This window comes from Accipiter gentilis, chromosome 16 (genome assembly GCF_929443795.1).
Source record: "Accipiter gentilis chromosome 16, bAccGen1.1, whole genome shotgun sequence".
NCBI lineage: Eukaryota > Metazoa > Chordata > Aves > Accipitriformes > Accipitridae > Astur > Astur gentilis.
The window spans coordinates 23,191,236-23,210,996 of record NC_064895.1 but is presented as its reverse complement, the minus strand read 5'-3'; the positions used below and the strand labels follow the sequence as shown (position 1 = coordinate 23,210,996).

Sequence of the window (19,761 nt, the reverse complement as noted above, 5' to 3'; positions counted from 1 at the left end):
ATCTAACATTTCTTCATTCTCTTGTAACTACTAACAGAACAGAGCATGATTTCCCTTTCCTACTTTCCTTTCATAGACACTTAGGATCTTGTATCTTTGAAAGATGCTGTCCATCAGAGATTGCAATCTGCCTTGTACAGTCCTCAGGTATGTTTAAATCTTCTTTTATCCTTCAAAGGCTGGCTGAAAGAAGTGTCAGGTCATTATTTCAGGCTGTAGCTTAATACTTAGGCTTAATAGTGTGTGATCTCTCCCCAGCCTTCACCAAAGACCTTCATTCACTGAAGGTCAAGGTATTAGAATGTTATTTTTAAATATACTCCCAGCAGTGAAGAGTTAAAAATAGACTTCTACGAAAACGTACAGTAATTGGTTAAACCTTGTTAGCCATCACATGAAGATGATAACTCCTCCCAGGAAAAGACATAGCAAAAGCAGCTTTGACATGGATTTATACTTAGAGGAGCAGCTGCAGGCTTACTGGGAAGGAGTTCACAATATAGGCTCTTGGATTATTAGCAGAAAAACCAGCTTGATTCTGGAAAGGAAGGGAAGGAGATACGAAAAAAAATTTCCTCATTGTGATCTGCAAGTGAATTCCATGGATTCTCTAGTTTGGAACAACCACCAGTAGACAGAAAGCTTAAAAAGATGGAGCTGGGAAAGGCAAAGCTGCTGAGGACCGGCCTCAATGCTTTATATCAGGCCATCCACCCTGTGCATGGAATTGCCTGGACAGATGGGAAACAAGTGATACTGACTGCTTTATACTATCATAATGGAGAACTAAAGTTCGGAGACTCAAGTGTTGTTGGTCAATTTGAACATGTTCATGGGCTTTACTGGGGCCCATGTTGCTCTACAGACACCCCAGCTCTGCTCGCTGTTCAGCATAAAAAGCATGTTAGTGTTTGGCAGCTGGGCTACAGCACTGCGGAGAGGAACAAACCCTTGATTTCTCAGACCTGTGAAGTTGGTGAGCCATTTCCACTGCTTTCTCAGGGCTGTGTCTGGCATCCAAAGAAGGAGGTCTTGGCTGTGCTTACAAAAAGAGATGCTTCAGTCTTGCATGCTGTTCGTACTGACAATACTAGAGTTAAGGCAGATATCAAAAGCAGTGGGCTTATCCACTGTGCCTGCTGGACTAAGGATGGTAATCGTTTAGTAGTTGCTATAGGCAGTGCCCTGCATTCCTACATATGGGATGATGCTCAGAAAACTCTAAATACCTGCTCCTTTTGCCCAGTCTTTGATGTGGGAGGTTATATCTGTGCTATAGAAGCCACGCTGGATTTCCAAATTGCTGTAGCTACTGAGCTTCCTTTAGATAATATCTGTGGTCTGAATGCGGGCATTGCATTTGATATGCCATCTGGTACAGAAACTGGTTCTTTAATCTCACAGTCTGCTCTGGTGCTTGGTGATGAGGAATACTCCATGGACCGGCGAAGAAAGTCCACAGATTCAGATAGATCCGGTGTTGATTCAGTTGCTTCTTCTTCGTCAGGTCCTGTGGATTTAACCCATATCCTTGCAAACCACCGTCGGTCTGATCCCGGTCCTCTTATTACTCTGAAACGCAAAGACTCTGCAGCAACAAATGGTCAAGATTCTTCTCACATGATTTTGGTGACTTTTGAGAGGAAGGTAACCACCACCAGAAAAGTCACCATCCCAGGTATTCTGGTTCCTGATATAATGGCTTTTGACCTTAGAGCTCAGATTGTGGCAGTAGCCTCTAATACTTCTAACATTGTTTTGGTGTATTCAGTAACCTCTTCCTGCATGCCTCATATTCAACAAATCCAGCTGGAAAAGAATGAAAGACCAAAGGGCCTATGCTTTTTGACAGCTAAACTCCTATTGATTCTGATTGGCAAGCAAAAGTTCCCTGAGCCTAGTCTCATTCCATCTTCAAGTTCAGACAGGTATGTAATGCGTCTGATGATCAAAGAATTGATGCTGGAAGAAGATCCTTCAGCATTGCCTGAGACTAAGCAGAATATGTTTTATAACTTTGAATCCTCTGTTAATATACCTGGAAAAAGAAAGTTCTTTGAAAATCTTGCTACAGATGACCAACCTCAAAGCAGGGAGCTGTTAATACCAAGAAGCACAGTTATTCAGTCTCCTAGTGGCAGGAGAAGACTCATTGAAGAAGTAAAGAGCCCTAGTTATGAGCAGAGCTCTTCATCAAGTGTGAGTGACCTGGATGAAAAAAGGCTCCCAGGTGACCCCTCGGTGGCCTTGGAAACATTGGATGCTGAACCTACTAATCGTTCAGTGTCTCTTCTTGGTTTTGGAACATCTACCAGGCTTTCCGGCAGACCAACTTCCCCTAAAGTGCAGTTCAATGTGATCCAAGAAACATCAAATTCTCCTAAAAACAACAATTTGCCAAGTGAAAGAGGAATGAGTCACATATCTAGAAATTTAGAGAGACTTTGTGGCAGCTTCAATGAGTTACAACTGAGTCTTTCTGAAATAACGGACTTCGCTAAAAATGGGAGGAGGATATCTTTAGCCTATCCATGCTCACAGGAACCACCTGTCGTTCATATCACTTACCAGGTAACTTTTTTGTCAGCTTAAAAATATTGTGATAGGACACTGAATTTTTAAATAATCTTGTATTTATTTAGCTTTAAATCAAGAGGGTGCAGTTTAATCTTATCAACCCATGAGAAATGTAACCTGAGTTTGGCATCAAGCTTAATCTAAAATGGTATTATAATTTGCCATTGAAACAATAACTCAGGGTGATGTGGGTAACTTAGAGGATACTTCACGTGGGAGATTTGTGTCTGTTCGTTCTTTGATTATCCACAACTGTCTTGGATACTAGCTGATTTTGTGTGCATCTATCAAAGACAGAGAACAGAGCCAAACAGTTGTTAATGTACAAAAGGTTTATATGTTAGTTTAGTGTAAGGATGAGCCTATGAGTACAGTGGTACCGTAACCCACCAGAAACATAATCAATTCAAACCCAAAGTCAATCCAAAGTTTGAAATAGACTCTCATGAAGACTGAAACAAAGTATTGAATCTCAACTTATGGAAAATTCAGATAGGCATGACATGAAGTTGGCTTATTTCTACTTTAATTTCTCATCACTAATCTTCACAGAGCTGGACAAACTCAATTTATGAAACATATTACCACTTCAAATTTTCTGAAGAAAAAAAAATTTAAAAAAAATCTGTCAATATGTAATTCTAATTTCATTAAATAAATAGATGAATGTCAAATCATCATGTTCCTATCCCACCCTTGTTTTGGCAAAATTCGTACTGGCTTCAATAAGAATTTCAACTAAGGAAGGTAGGTTGTGTAATTATTTTTGGCTATTATTCTTAGTATTATTCATAGTAAAACTAACATTATACTGATAATATTTTTGGTCATGCTCATGCTAGTGGTATTGCTGCTAAAACTGGGGTGCCTTTCAGGATGTAGATGCCAATTGTAAATACATTCGTATCTACTGCAACATAAGCAGCATTATGGCAAAGTAATACATTACACTGTGATGATGCTGAAGTATGTACTTCTCAAACAAATTTGACTTCCTTTTACTTTAAAGGAATCCATACAGACATCAAAGTACCCCTCCTTAAACACTCATTAAGGGAATGGTGACTCAGTTGAATCATATTCATTACTTTTTAGCAATTGTTTACTTGTCATTTAGGCAGATTCTAGTATGTTAGGTACTCTGGATCAAAGCAAAGCTTTCAATCTGTATTAGTCTATTTAACTTGACTATCTTACACAAATTCTGGTGAAAAAAAGCAACATGTCTCTTTTAAATAATTTAGTATTTTATTTGCCAAGAAGAAAGCCCTTCTGTTCTCCAGCAAATTAATTCTTATTTCTTAACATAAATCAACTTATTTATTTAGCAAGCAGCCCTATCTCTTGGATTCGATTGGATTAACCTTTCTAAAGAGAAGTTTTGTTTGTGACATGTAACATTAATCTAAGATCTGAAGTCACTGTGCATGTTTGCTTGCACAAGCAGCAAGAATTAATTATCCCATTTTTTTCTTTAGAAGCAAAAAAAAATATTACTTCTTCTAAAATACTGCTAGACTAACTAACTACATTTAGAAAGGAAGACTCTTATTTATATGAGCAGGTTAGTTTCACATTGAACCAGCAGAAAGCACCACCAGTACTGCATTATAATGACTCAGAAAAAGTGCCTCTTCATGTCCTTCTGACACACATAGCTTTTTTGTGTAAGTCTCAGCTAATGCCTTGCATAGTTCAGCCCCTCTTCTGAAACCTAACAGGATCACAGCATGATGCCAAAAAATAATGAAAAATAGACTGATGGCAAAAAGGCTTCCAGACAGACAGGGAAATATTTGCTTCACAGGCAGCTAATAATTTTCTCAGAAAATAGTTGTTTTGATTAGTTTGGATTCAGACATCTGAACTTTGTTCCTCCTTCAGGATTTGATTAGCACTCTGTGAGCTCAGAGACCAGCTGGGCTGTGGGTTCCAGCCAGGCTCTATGTTCACAGTGCGAAAAGGCAGGAAATAGCTTTATTGCCTTATGATATAAATATCAGCCTGTGGAAAACATTCAGAGCTTTAGGAACACTGCAGTCCAGTCAATAATATGGCCATTACCTTTCAGCTTTTTGTGCCAAGTGCATGTCTTCTTAAGTGTTTGTATAATCCCCAGCACAGCAGAGGCTCAATCTTGATTGAGAAATCTATTGTACTATAAAATATCATGATCAGTACTGCATAACCATATTTATACATTAAAAACATGAGAGGAAAGCTTAAAACATAGTAGATAAAAATGTAGCAATAATTATGGCCAATTACACTGTTGTGCAGAAGCATTATTGACATTTATGTATGTTTCCAGGTCTGCTTAGAAAACCATAATATAAACCAGAATGTGTATTACTTAATAATTCATAATGTCTGCTCACTACATAGTCTTCAAAATCTTTGTTTATTCTGTTAGAGCTTGCCTACCTATAACTCCTCTGAAGTCACATCCATGCAGTACTACCAGCATTTATATTCTTTGTAGCTCATAGCCATAAAAGAAAAACATGATCACTCACACTTTGGAAATGTCACTGCACTATCACTTGTGTAATAGCATTCAGCCACCAGAGGTGACTTGATCATTCAACCCTGAAAAGCAAATATTATTGCTCTTTCATCACATACAGACTTGTGATTCAGGATAGTGTGGGAGGGCAGACAGGCAAATGCAATAAGAGGATATTATTTAAAAAGAAAAAAAAAAAAAGAAGAGATGAGATCTGTCACAGATTTGTTTCTGTTTCATTTTGCAAAAAAGATACTTTTATCATCCTTTTCCCCCAGAAAAGAAACAGCTGCAGAATATTTAAACAAGCCTCATTCAAAAGCTAATTACAGTGGAAATAAAGCCAATCTGGATTTGAAATTAATGGCATTTAGGCAAACCTCTCCAGGAGGAATAAGATTCATCTTAATCTGAGGAATATCTTAAAACTCCTGCATCTTGCTCACAAGCAGTATTATGTCAAAAGTGTATATCACTGACAGCATATATTGCATAACTAAACAGGAAATAAATATCTTTTCAGCAATTAGTCATGATGATTTCCTTTTCTTAGCGCTCACCGATAATTATATACAAGTCAATTTGTACTTTTATAGCATCTTCATACAATTTACTATGGGAAACTTATTGCCAAGGTCAGCTATAAAATAAACATTTCTTTACACAGAGCTGAGAGATTAATAGAAAGGATCCAAACATATGGCAATAAAGTTCTTCTGATAGAAATACATGAAGTAGAGATAAAGAAGGGGGGTATAAGGGTGGCACAGTAAAATGAGCAAAGACCAGGCTGCAATGATCAGCCATAATAAGACCGTGAACCTTTCTGAAATCCAAAGGGCAATTGTGACTCGGGTTGAGCAATAGAGAGAAAGTCATGAAAATGATGGAAGAGGAAGGTGATATGACTGCTCCCTGGAGTAAGAAAGTAGTCAGCTATCCTGAAGTTTAGAAGGAAGAGATTTAGGATGACTGTAAAAGACAGACCTGCAGCAGTCAAGAGAAGGTGTGATTAATGCATGGATAACGTTTTGAGCAAAGGTTGAGGAATTTATTAAGAACAAATTCTGACAACAATGTTCTGAAACTGATCAATAGCAGACAAGCAGGGTTTGTAGAGGAGACACAATATCTTTTATTAGAACAGATTATTTGTTTGTTGGATACATAGATGCAACAGAAAAGGAATATGTAATGTTAAAAACAAATCCAAGTTTTCGTACTGTGCAAAGAAAGTAAAGATCCGAGTTAAAAAAAACCACACTCAAAACATAAAGATCATAGAAGCACAAGCATGAGGACAAAGGGTGTATCTTAGATGACAATATACCTGAAACAGTAGTTGTACAACTATTGACAGGGAGCCATCAGTAGAGAAATGCTAGCATCATATCATCTGAAATGCTGATGGGCACTATAAATGCAAACTGCACTGGGATTTAAGCACCCCGAGCAACTCGGATCTCTTCCAACGTAAACATTTTACAGGCTTATGCTTCTCTGACAGGTTAATTAGGGTTGCAATTGGAATGTCCCAAATAAGTGCAAGAAAGATATTAAGATCTCCACCAAAAGAAAATCAGGATCCATCAAAAATCAAACAGGAATCACAGCAACAGTGGAAATCATGACAGGAAGGGGGAGTAGTGCAGGCAGCCAAACCTCATTAATACTACCTGTGGCAATGCTGCACAAGGCTTAATGAGACACAGTACTTTGAATGTCAAAAATCATAGTTCTCATTCCTCTTCAGTGCTCTTCCTTAGCCATCTAACTCTTTTCATTGTCTTCTGGGCCAGAATGCCCACGTCTATTTAATTTACTATTTTTTCTCATCCCGCACAGTGAATGTGGGGGCAAGGCAAAAGCAAGCTGAGTAATGGGTACTAAGGTATCAAAACTGAAATTACCACTGAAGCATAACACTAAGAGCTGAAATCAAGGGTTTAAGAGAAAGAAAACCAATTTCTAGGCAACTACAGCACTATTCATCTTACAACACAGGGATGTGACTGACTAACCTGACACCTTTCCTTTATAAAAGAACAGATTATCAACACAAAGGATATGAAGAATATTTAAAATACCTGTAATTCAGTACAGTACTTGAAATCATGCCACAGGGGAAATTATTTGTTCAACAGCAGAGAATAGGGATTAACAGAAGAAATTTAAGATGTTAAGGAATTAGCTGGAAGGAAGTTAGTAAATGGTTATAGTAATATGAAAGAAAATGGAAGAAATTTACTAGTGGATTTTCTCATGATTGATCTTCAGGCTAATCTAAAAGTTTCATTAATGATCTGATGAGATATGCTAATAAAATCTGCATATGGCATAAAGTCAGTAGTATTTTCAATAGAGGATCAGGATATCGCATCTGTAATTTGATGACCTTAGCATCTAGAATAAAAAAAATGGATTGAAATGAACTAATATGAAGTGCACAGTGATACATTCCAGGATTAACAGAAGGAATTTCTGCTAAAAACTGAATATTCCTTAGTTGGGAACAACCAAGGATGACAAAAGCTTGCACATGTTAAGTGACTACAAGATAACTATGAATCAGAAATGTGATACATTTATGAAAAGAGCAAAGGCAGTTTGTGGGTACATCAGTGAGGTACATCCAGTAAGTAATGCAATACTGGGCAACACAGCTGTGAGGCCTCATCTGGAAAATATTTTACATTTCTAAACATCCATGTGCAAGAAAGACACATTCAGACTGCACTCAATCACTGCCCAGTGTTAGTAAAAACAATTCTGATTGGTAGCATATTCTTATTTACCTCACTGTTTCATCAGTCATTGAATTCAAGTTCATGAAGATGATCTTAGCATCCAAGCAAGTGTAAGCAGTTCATTAGGAAATACAAGATAAATAGTGGAAAAGGTCAAGAGGCAGAACTAGCTGACTGCTGACTGCTCAGTGGGGTTTAAAAAAGCGGTAAAAGACGTGTTTATTTTTTGTGCAGACATACGGTGTATAACATCTAATCCAGGAACCCTTTTTGCCTTAGTAAATTATTTTCTTCTTGGGGATATCTGCATTCCAAAACATGAGTTTTGAAAAACAGTTTGGCAATGCTGTGATGGGCTGGCTGCTGCCCAGAAGACCCTTTATAGGCTATAAAATCTGATCAAGGGGCAGGCTGACACAGATGAAGGAAAACAATTCTTGAATTGATGGTTTCTTTCTGTTGGATTTTTGTTGAGGGAGAGTTGGACTTGACATACTACAGGAAGTTGGCTAAAGAAACTTAATCTGAAAATATCCACTTATGTATGTGGAAATATATTTGTTTCTTCTGTGATTAATATGTTCTTAGTCTACCAATGAACTTTGGTTTAGGATAAAACAACTAACATTAAGGGATTTTAATCTGAGAATTGCAAGTTCTTTGGCTTCTGTTGGAGATAAATAGCAACACAGCCGAACCAGATAGATACAAATTTTGGGAAACGGTGGATTAAATCTAGATATGACTAGAAAATTGTCTTTGTATTCAGGCATGAAAATGGGAAGTACTAAGGTGAGATTTTGGTTGTATTTCTAACTCTGTCAGAAATTACTTCCATGACCTTGAGTAAATCTCTTTTAATCTTCCTGTGTAATGGTTTGATCATCTATAAAAAGGGAATACTAACAGTTACCTACCTCTCAAGAAGGTATGGGATTAAATCAGTTAATCTATGATATGACGTCTGTGACCATATTCCTCAAAGAGAAGGCATGTTATCGTCACTTAAGCTAACCATTAAACAAAAAAGGCTAAATAATTGGAAGCTTAAAACAGAGAAAGATTCTTGACCTGACAGAATTTGCCAGCAGACAAAAATGAATGTAAAGACATTTAAGTTTATCATTATAAACAGTAGTATATGACAAAGACAGAATAGCTAATACAAATGCTCATAAACGATGAAAGACAAACAACTCTGAAACTTAAGCTTTGAGGTCTGTACTTGAAAAACTGGTTAGGATAAAAAATAGATGTTATGTAGTTTTGTATATATAAAAATGTCTTCCACTTCCAATGGCTGTTCCAATAATAATTTGCAAGACTAAGGAGGAAACATGCTGGAACGAAGTCATCCTTAGTACACATTTCCATTCAGCTGATTTCAAGTCAACAGAGGCAGAGCTAGATTGTTTTCTGATTATTCTTGAGTTGAAGCATATCTACATGAAAAAATGAACCACTTGGGTCAAGGCAATGTGCCTGTCTCATCTACAGTCCACCTTTTTCTGTAGTTCATTAACTGAAGTACAAGTTTGAATAAACTCTGCTATTTCAACCTGAAGGCAGGAAAACAAAGTAGTTCTTAGATGTGCTAATCCACAATACGCAGCAATGAAAAGCTTTCCACAAACACCTGTACAGGCAAATAGCATCTCTGCAATGTAAATGCAAAGCACATGCTCACTGCTGAACATTCAGCCCATTGAGTTTTAAGTGTATTTACGTTCAATAGAACATAGTACTATATAATTTGAAGAGACCTAAAAATGACAAAGAAGTTGTGTTATATAGTTATAGCTGTAATAAAAAGTTACTATAGGTTTACGACTAAGAAATGATACTTCGATGCATTCCTTAGGTATTTCCCTTTTAATTACAAAGCAATAAACTTCTGGCTGTTTTGAATGGGGAAAGAGATGAAAAGACCTCTGAAACTTGGAAAGTTTAGGTTTTAACAGGAAGATATTCTTACAGTTCTTATGTCTTCAATCAATCATAATACATAAATAAATAACCATCAGCCATAGACTATCTGCATAGCCAGTTTATGATAGAGTGGGGAAAAAATACTTCTGCAACAGTTGGTAGACATTCTGATTTACAGAATCCAATGCGACTGCACGACAGCATACATACTAGGTACAGAAAAATGAAAATTGATTGAGTTAGAAAGGGTGTTACAGAGCAAAAAAAGCACATGTTAACTGAGAGAGCAACTGAGTCAAAAGACAGCACAATTAGAAATTAAGACAAGCATTAAAAGAAACATTTGTTTAGTCAAAGGTTATATTACTATGCACAGAAACAGAAGACGCAGTTGTGAATTCATTCAACTGTAAGTTTCATATCAGCAAGAAAGATTCAAGGGTATGAAGTAGACACTGACAGGGTAGGACTAGAACAGGAGTTATGATACATGACATCTTTTCAACCCATTTTAAAATGTTAATTTGGATCCCTTCTGAATGTACAAAACAGAAAGGTCTAGGAAATGGGATAAATAGACTGGTTCATTCAAATATGTTAAATCTGGGGGTATTGCAAACATAAGGCATGCCAAAAGAAAAAAAACCACACCATAACACATGGGAACTACACAGGTGGAAAGTATGGAGAGGGAAGAACAAAATTAAATTCACAGAACAAAGTATAGCAAGATTATTTAGAAGAAAATGTCCAATTCACCTATATTTTTTAATAGCATTGAGTCACTGGAAAATTTTTAATGTTAAAATGACTTTCAAATGATAGCAGATAAGAAAATGTAAATGCAAATATATATATACTCCATAACCATATTAGCTCAACTATTTTGCGGCCCTTGCACTTTGCAGTAATCAGAATGACGGAACACAAAGGTGTCGATTCTCAAGGCCAGCTAAACTTCATGAAGCATGAATATGCCACCTTTATATTCAGGTGTGGTTTTTTAGTGAATGCCAGAGCAAATTCCAGGGCTGTAAACCCATACATTGCCTCTCTCTCAAAGAAAGTCACAGGATTCCCAAGCTACCTTGCTACAACAGCTTTTCAGAGAGACTGTTGCTATGTCCAGTCTCTCTGCAATTCTCTCTGTGCCAGAACTGAGGTCATTTTACTGGGGTGGAATAGCTGACCAATGACTATCAAAACCACCCACACATACAACTGAAACTGAGCACAGTACTCATTTGCTCTGTTAGCATCTTGGGCAACTTTATTCCAGGCATGATATATTCCCTTCCACTGAATTGACTCTTCAGGCAGAAAGGCCCAACGGACACATACACATGACCTAATATATGACCTGATATATACAGGGCTGACGCAGTTTTGCACTGCATAAGCACACAAAACAAAAAGCAAAGATGCATATTCCTCTTCACATGGGACTATGAGATTGTGCTTAGAATTGCACTGCTTGATGGTGTCACCTATAAATTGTAGCAAAGACAGACAAAGAAAAAGCAAAATGACTAAAGAACTGAAAGGAGTAAGAGCAGAGGAACGGTTAAAAGAACCCAGGCACAATGTATAAGCCTTTAACAAGATCTTTTCTTTTACATGTATGTATTTGAAGAAAAGTTTTTCAAATGGAGCAGTTACTGAAGAAACAAAAGATGTTCTCCTCTGTGATGGCAAGATCCATTTGAATTTAGTCCAGCAGCTGTTTGATCTGCCTGTTATTGAAATGAAACACGGTATGTTCTTTTTATTTCTGGTATCTGGTTTCACCTGAGATTTTTAGCATAAAAGAGGCATTTGTGGTAGAATAATTACCCCGCACTGCAGTAAACTGAGAGAGCTAACTTCTTTTGATAAGTATGTGTTTTCCTTTGTCTGAAACACAGCAGAGTGTCTGTTGAAATCACTTAAATGCTAAGTAACTGCAGAACTACCTATCACCAGAGTAATATGTTAGATGTCTCTACAGAAGAAGGTTGAGAAAATAATCAGTACCTGGAAATAGAAGTGCTTCCTTGAGACCTTTTGGCATTTTGCTTTGCCCATCTTTACAAGCATGTCCCAGACCTGACAATAGAGAGTAGGCTGGAGAAAAAGTCATTCTCAGATTATGAGATATATATATATATATATATGTATCATGTAGCATTTGGGATTATTTTAATGTAAGATAAACAATGAAGCTCAATGTTCTAATTTGCCAGTCTCACATTTCTACCACCCACCACTGATTAACTTGTAAGGATAGAAGCAGCTAGGGAAATCCTAGCCCTGGGCTGGTCTCTGAATTACCTTGTCCCTGCCTGTTCCTGTATGCTACCTTCTCAGCAACATACATACCATTATTTTTTAGCTATTTCTCTACAATGCTTCTGATGGCTTTTCTCATCACAGTCTAAGTATATTATGATCTTAAAGTACACAGTAGTTGGCTATAATTATGATCTCTTTGCATGGTTTCCACACTGACAGATCCATAAATTACTCTCTGTCTTACCCCTTGTCTTTGCCCCTGACAGGCTGAGACATATTGGCTTAATCGTTACACTCTGCTTTATGAGAAATGAATTCAACTGTTGGTGAAATTAAAAAGAAAAGGAAATTACTAATGTAAACTATAGCTTTCTAAATAACGATGGTTACATACCAGACTGCTATATAATAGGCTTATCAATGAAAAAGAAACCAGGCCTGGTGTGTTACTGGTGCTGGCACCAAGGACAGTGCGAAAAAGAGATGTAAAATATGCACCATGCTGCCATTCATATTCTGCTTATCTCCTTGTTGTTGATGAGACCACGAGAATGAAGAAAAGGGGCTACAAATACAACACAGACCATTGGACCACTTCTTTTATCCCCTGGCTTACAGCAGTTTCTGAAAGTTGTTCCAGAAGATAAGGATATGCAGGTTGCATATTTTTGTCAGCAATCTCTCTTGAGTGTGCAGTGCAGTGGAGGTGTATATGAAAAAACTCTACTTACTGTTGAGGCCTGAGCTATTTCCCAGCAGGCTTCTGCAATAACACAATGCAACTTTGCAGGGCAAGGAGGATACCTTTTTTGGCCTGTACTTTCAGCTCTTGATTTTGGAAACAAATGCCCATAATGAAAAAAGAGGTTTAGAATTCAGTATGAAAATAATAAATAAGGGGCCTGAGAAAACCATTTTCAGCTCTATAGAACAGTTGAATATTTAATATTTAATTAGCAGAACACCAGTCCTCAATTTCAGGCATTAGACTTCAGAGATATCAAAAAAGACAATGTCTTAGAATCATCCTAACGTGTCCCTCTTTCTGTCCAATGTGGTGCTCAGCTTTTCTGAAATTGAGTCTGTTTCTTAACAGCAAAAAGAACAACAGAAATAAGAATCTTTCTAAAACTCACCAAAATCCTGCAAAATTATCAGGTTTGGGGCAGAAGTAGTTATGTAGCTCTTTATTCAGTTCTGACCAGTACAGGTTTATATTCCTAAATCTTTCCTTTGCCACAAGGCATGAATATTAAATGTGATTAAAAATATCACTCCCATCCTTTAATACTATATAATTAAAGGGGATGTAATGAAGAGTGTGTTTGTATTATAATGACAGCCTGGCATTTTTTACTATGAATAAACGCTTAAACTTGAATATATTGGGGGAAAAAAGTTCACAGCTGTAGGCCAAATGCATAACCATGGCAAGGCTATTAAGATCATCAGAGTTAGGCTAGCAACAAACTTGGCCTCATCATTTGCACTTTAAGCCCAAGACTGTAATATCATTACCTGTACTAAATATAGCCTGTCATATCGTGCCCTGGTATTAGCACACAGAAGTCTCTCTTTTCAGCAGGTCATCATTGTAATAATTGTGCACAAGGTTTTTCCACCATTGAAATATTTTGTGGGATATGCTTCAAAGCAAGTGTTATCAATGACACAGAGAATTTCAAACATTTCAATGGATGAAAATAAAAAGTCCCAAGAGTTTGACAGAAGAGTATGCTTTATCAGTTTGACCAACAACATAGCTATCGATCTGGACAGCAGAATTTCCACTTTCAGGCTCACTGCTTCTGGAATCTGAAGTCTGTCCAGAATTAGAAAGAAAGTATTAAGAGTAGAAGATTAAAGATTCATGGTTTGGAATGACAATCTTCTTATGATGTAACAGGTGACATGACAACGTGCAATAGTGCAGCAGCCTGGAAAAGTACTTTGTTAATAGTATAAGGAGGGGAGATTTGCCTTGTCCAGGAACATGCTTCATTATGACTGACAAAAATTAAGCACGGTTCTTCTGGATTTTCTACACTTCCTTTTTTCACATTCCTTTTCAAAATACAGTTTTATCTCTCAAAATTAAAAATACCAACAACAGAACATAACAGGGCTTTCTCTACCTCAGACCCCAGCTAATGCCCCTGGTCAGTAATGACAGGATATATACTCTAAGAAAAACATGTGATACAAGGGCTCCCACAATGCTTTTTAGTTGCCACAGATTTTTTTGCTTTTTCATAAAATGTGAAACTGAAAAAAGACAAATAGAGAATTCACTATTTTCTATAAGAACTGCAATAACCAGTCCAAAAGGAAACAGATTAATCACTAGAAAACATATATATGGTATACATAGCTTCAATGTCAAGCTGATTTGCAAAGGGAAGTAAAGAGCAAAGAGGAGGTAGGTTTATTTTCTGCTTCTATGAAACACAGAAAGTGAACCTGAATATTTTGATATCTTTGTTTTTTTAATCTTGCCTCTTTTTTTTTTTCCCAGAAAAAAAAAAAGGGGATTAAAAATGTCATTCAGATTTTATTCATTCTCTTTTTTATGAGAAGATTTGATAAATAATTAAAGGACAAGAAATTTTATTATATCAGCTTTTGTAAATCATCTCCTGTAAATCATGGTATCTTTTGTAAATCATCTTCAAGGTGTAACTTCCTTCCATTCCTTCCATATAAATTTGAAAACATACTGAACAATCTTGGTTTGACAGTAAAGGAGATGGAAACCCCTACTTCCTTCTAGAACAAATACAGCACAATCATTTTCTGTGCCAACTTTTTCAGTTTTTATGATCTCTTCATCATTTGGGTAGAGCAGATGAGCAAAAAGGATAAGCAGAAGTAGATGTCACTAGAACAAAAGACAGCATGGAAAGGCTGCCTGAGCTTTCAGAAAATGGAGATACTTATAGTTTATCAGAACAAGCAAAGATGCACCTTGTTTTTCAACTTATTTTAAATAAGGGACAAAATGCCTCAAACCTTTCCAGACCTTTCTTTTAGCCCCCCTTTGCATTTACACAAGGGTGTGTTTAGCATGGATTGTCAGACCTTAATGTCATTAGCATAATAAGGCTTTAGTGCACAAAAAGAAAACCTGCTCTGCTCGCATGCTGGCTGACTTTTTAAAATGTGCTTGTACATTTTACATAACCAGAGCAGTACACTCATTTTCTTTTTTTCCTTAATTTTTGTAGGCTCTTCTTGGATTGTGCTCACTGCAGACAAGGACGGCTTTGTGCCATTAATATTCAGAGCAACACAAGAGATAATCATAAGGGATGGAAGTGACAGTTCAGAAGTCTGTGGAGGTCACTCCTACAAAAAAAGCATTTCAATGCAACCACCAAGCAGAGTGACATAATTTCTGAACAAAGAATGCTAATGATCTTCTTTTCTAATACAATACAGAGACATTCTGCAGTGTCAGAAACTGAGTGACTAGAAAGCTGTCTTCACTACTTTCAATGTATTTTAACTGTAAAATCTGTGGCACGGTTACACTATAGCTAAATCCTAGGGTTGGCTGGACCCTCATGATTTCTTCTGAAGGATCAGACCTAGAGAGAAGTTTACCACAGCTGTTGTTATTAATGGCTGCCAGTGGACTGGAACAGAGAGACTAGCCTCTACTTTAATTGTGGTCGGGATGTTCTTGGAGAAACAATATTATGCTAAAAATCATGCAGTAACAACAAATCTAGCTAATACAGGTGTACAGTCCACACAAAAGCTGAAAAAAATACAACCAAAGAGCTTTTATATTCATTAAGGAAAACTGGGAAGGGAAAAAAAAATAAAACTGCTTCAGGCTCTCTTTGCTGTTCCAGTTGGATCCCATGGAAACCTGCAACATTTTCAGAAATGCTTGATTTTTATATGAAAATGTTCAATTACTAAAAAGGCTGCATCACTGTCTCCTGTCAGTGTCTTACACAGAACGTAGATTTACACATGCATACGGAAGAAAAAGAAAAAACCTTGCAAGGTAAATTAAGGATCAGAGACATTGAATGTAAACTTCATTTGGCTAAATGCAGGCATCTACACTGAACTGGTCATCTAGACTCCTGTATGATCAGTCAAAAAAAAAAAAGCAATTCTACGGCAGATTATTCATGCCCTAACATAGATTTCTAAAACTGATCGTGGTGAACCATCCCTATTAAGTAAGTAAAATAAGTGCCTATTCCTTTCCACTGACTGCAAAAGCATGCTAGGGGACTAGTTTAAATACAAACATTTACATTGAGTCAGATGAACCTCACCCTGAGAGACAAGAGGCAATATAGATATATCTGAGAAGCAGGCAGACAGATTAATGGAAGTTAAACTATCATGATTATGGTGAAAAAAAATAGGCATAAGGGAAGAACTGAATAAACTCCCTAACTATTGTTCCTCTAAATGCAAAGAGGTGGGTAAAGTGTAATGAGTAGCCATGTGTGCGAGGCCTGGCATTTTGTACTGCTGGACAGGCCCCAGCAGAAACCACGGAAAGGCATGCCCACTTCTCACTGTACATTCAGGGAAACATAAAAGGGATGAGACTTATTTAAGCTACTATTAAGACTTATTTTTCACACTGTGCATTTTGGGTCTTGTTAATACTCCTGGAGAGTCTGTTTTCCCTGCCTGGGAACCACAGCAAGCCTGTTAATAGGGCACAGATACACTAAAATCCAGTTACAATACTTCACCCCATACTAAGGCTGGATCGAGAAGGTAGACCTATGGTCTTAAGGCACTTAATGGGTTTGGAAGTTTGGCATTAGTACCATTCCAGTGATGCAGCCAGAAGTCGCATGAGGAACAGTTTCAATTCCTTGAATTAAATAATGTCCTTCTCATGCAATTATCCTCCCAGAGACAAAGGAATCATAATTCTAAATCACCTACAACCACAGGTGTGCAACGTAGCTGGGTATAATTGTACTACCTTGTTTGCAAAGATCATTTTAAGCAGCCTCGAGAAGCATTCCAGTTTGAAAAAAAAAAAAAATCTGACCATTTAACCATTAAACACATCTATGAGTTTACAGTTACTTGGTTCATTGGATTGCCTGCTACTTTGCATTTAAATTGTGTCCAAAAAGATATTTGTATTACTTCTGCTTTAAAAATTTGGGTGAAGTTGTGCTTTCTTTCACTGAAATCAGGCCAAATCATTGAAATCAAGTAAGTAATGGAGACGATCACAGACATAGTATGGTGAGGGAAGACTTTATCAGGTTTGTAAATGACAGCACATTTCGAAGCAGCAGATGTTTCTAATCCTGCAAATACACCTGAACAACATCCTTGTGTCTCACAACAGTATCTGGTATTCACAACACCTATGCTATGGCCAAGTAAAATAAAACTTAATTATAACTAACTAGAATGATAGGAGGATATATTTTAGAGGACTGCTTAGGCTCAACTAAAGGAAGAACTAAAAGGGAATTCTTCTCACAAATACTATCTTCTTTGGATGGTAGTCCCATAGTTTGGTCCACTTCAAATGAGGCTAATGAAACACAAAAAATATGTTAAATGGAACAGTCCTGCACTCTAAACATATGAACTTGAGGAAAATGGGACTTCGCCTATCAGGTTGATAACACACCAAGACTTTTGTTTGTACTGTACAGTTTCTTTAAGTTCATTATATACATTATTCACAAAGACTTCCTTGTTGCTAGAGAAATACTCGCATTCCGCCTTTTGTCATCTTCATGCCTTAGTGCTGTTGCAAGAGCCAGAAGGGGAATTCTGAGAAGGTGAAAATCTTAACTAGCAGAGATCAGTGAGTATCTAGGCAGCAAAGATGCCTCAGAACTCAGAATTATCACTAGATATTTCATTGTCGGTCTGTCATGCTACCATTTTAATTTTTCATGCATTAGTCTTCCATAAAATAATCTGAATGTTGAGAAGATCAGGAGTGAAAGGAGCTTCTTTGAATTGCTACTGAAGTTTGATTTGGTTTTATTTGGTTTGGTTTGGTTTCATGGAGATAAAGAGAGGCAAATAAACTTTTAGATGACAAAACAATTAGTTTCAGGGAATAACTGGCTGTAAAATTAAAAAACTTAGTTCTGTGATGCTTAATGAACTTCTGGACTTGTTATATTTTGGTGACATTGTTTTCCCCTGCTGTATGATTCAAGGGTTGTTGAATCTGAGCAGGAACTAATCTGCCTGAAGGTGCTATCATCATCCAAGACAATTAGTCTGGTAACAAATAAGGACTCCAGTTCATCTTGTTGGACAGTTACAATATTATAGGAAGGCTTAGGAAAGATGTATCAACTAAAATTGTATAATATTAAAGAATAGCACTGCACCCTCCCATTTATGAACACACTATTATGTACATATATTTGAAAATAAGTGTTTAAATCATATACATGCACTTAAACATGGAAAACAATTGAATGAGGAAATATTTGTTTTCAGGTAATGATTTAGGGGTGCAGTGCAGTGCAGAACTATCTTATATAGTGTCTATCACAGGGCTGTTAAGTTAAAATTGAAAGTAATAAAAGCACTAGAAGAAGTGCTGAAGAGATTTATGCAAAGCAGAGGATAAATTTTCAGCTTTGGTTTGGATGGAGAACAGATGGAGAATCAGTGAAGTAGAGAGATGTAAGATGACTCTTCTATTAAGCACAAGCTGTACAGAAGATTTTTGCACAAACTGATAAAGGCATGTGGAAAGATAGAAAGAGTTTGTACTAAATGAGTTGAGCAGACAGTAGGCTGTGAAAAGGAGAAAAGCATAGACTGAGAAGCATTCACTGTCCTCCAGAAGTGCTATTTTATGGGGCCAAAATTGATCAATTTAGAAAAAGGGAAGTTGTTCGGATCACCTAAATTTCATGAAGGTGGTAACCCCCTGGTTTAGGCTCCTTATTTCACCAGCAGAAAGGACAGGCTCCTCTGGAAGAATACTGAGACTACTGGTGCTAGATTCCTGTCCAGAGTCACCCAGTAGGGGAGTCTGTCTTCTGTAATTAAAACAGAGGAAAGCTAGGAAGACTAGGAACTTAAATTAGAAGTCAAAGCAGAATGACTACATTCAGTATGCCATACTAGTGGCGCTCAGAAGACTAAATGGTCTACCAGCTCCTCCAAAACATTTCCCCTGTGGGAAATAAACAACATACCAGAAAGTCTAAATTTCCATTTTAATTACTCTTTATCCAGCACATTTATATGCATTCTTATCTATTTTTAGGAGTTGGTATATCTTTACTTAAAAGTACAATCTGCTGCAAAGTAAAATTGAAACTTACCTTACATTTTCCATAACTTTCCTGCTAAGCATGCACCAGTCTGCTTTACTCTTCACAGTTTCTTGTATTGACCCACTCCTTGGGAAAATGCTAACAACAGGAGTTCTATATGCCAGACAGTCTTTTTCATTTTTGATTTTGAAAACAATTTTGTGAGAACAATAAAACAATATAAAAATTAAATGCAACAAAATCAAAGTCAGCTGAAATTCTGCTGGCCAATCTATGATGCTGACTTTGCACAATGAAATATTACTTTGATATTCTTCATAATAGCTAAAAAGCGAGAGATCACTGCAGGAAGTGTATAAAGTAGGCCCTGTGTGACCCTCACCTAGTTCTTCCCTTTTTTCCTCTACTACTGCAGAATAGTATTATCTATACTCATGTGAAAAATCTTAAGTATCAGTTTTCTTTAATACAT

General features: G+C 36.9%; 2 protein-coding genes across 3 annotated transcripts in view; one reads left to right on the top strand and one right to left on the bottom strand.

Moving 5' to 3' along the window:
* The window catches only part of MFSD2B (MFSD2 lysolipid transporter B, sphingolipid), a 103,682-nt gene that overhangs the window by 19,159 nt on the left and 64,762 nt on the right, over positions 1 to 19,761 (bottom strand). The gene's annotated exons all lie outside the window — the stretch shown is intronic.
* On the top strand, positions 476 to 18,931 carry LOC126046266 (WD repeat and coiled-coil-containing protein-like). Of its 2 annotated transcripts, XM_049818448.1 has the most exons (4): positions 476 to 976; positions 1,508 to 2,571; positions 11,393 to 11,513; positions 15,255 to 18,931. In XM_049818448.1, exons 1-4 carry the CDS (start codon positions 652 to 654, stop codon positions 15,419 to 15,421), a joined length of 1,677 nt encoding a protein of 558 aa, XP_049674405.1. In that variant the 5' UTR covers positions 476 to 651; the 3' UTR covers positions 15,422 to 18,931. The 2 variants fall into 2 exon arrangements, with proteins under 2 accessions (XP_049674405.1, XP_049674404.1); XM_049818447.1 differs by having other exon boundaries at positions 476 to 2,571.

Bases quoted from the DNA above. Each gene is read 5' to 3' on its own strand.
- LOC126046266 (XM_049818447.1), top strand. From the start codon at position 652: ATGGAGCTGGGAAAGGCAAAGCTGCTGAGGACCGGCCTCAATGCTTTA. The intron at 2,572-11,392 runs GTAACTTTTTTG...ATGTATTTGAAG, and splicing joins TCGTTCATATCACTTACCAG to AAAAGTTTTTCAAATGGAGC. The intron at 11,514-15,254 runs GTATGTTCTTTT...TAATTTTTGTAG, and splicing joins TGTTATTGAAATGAAACACG to GCTCTTCTTGGATTGTGCTC.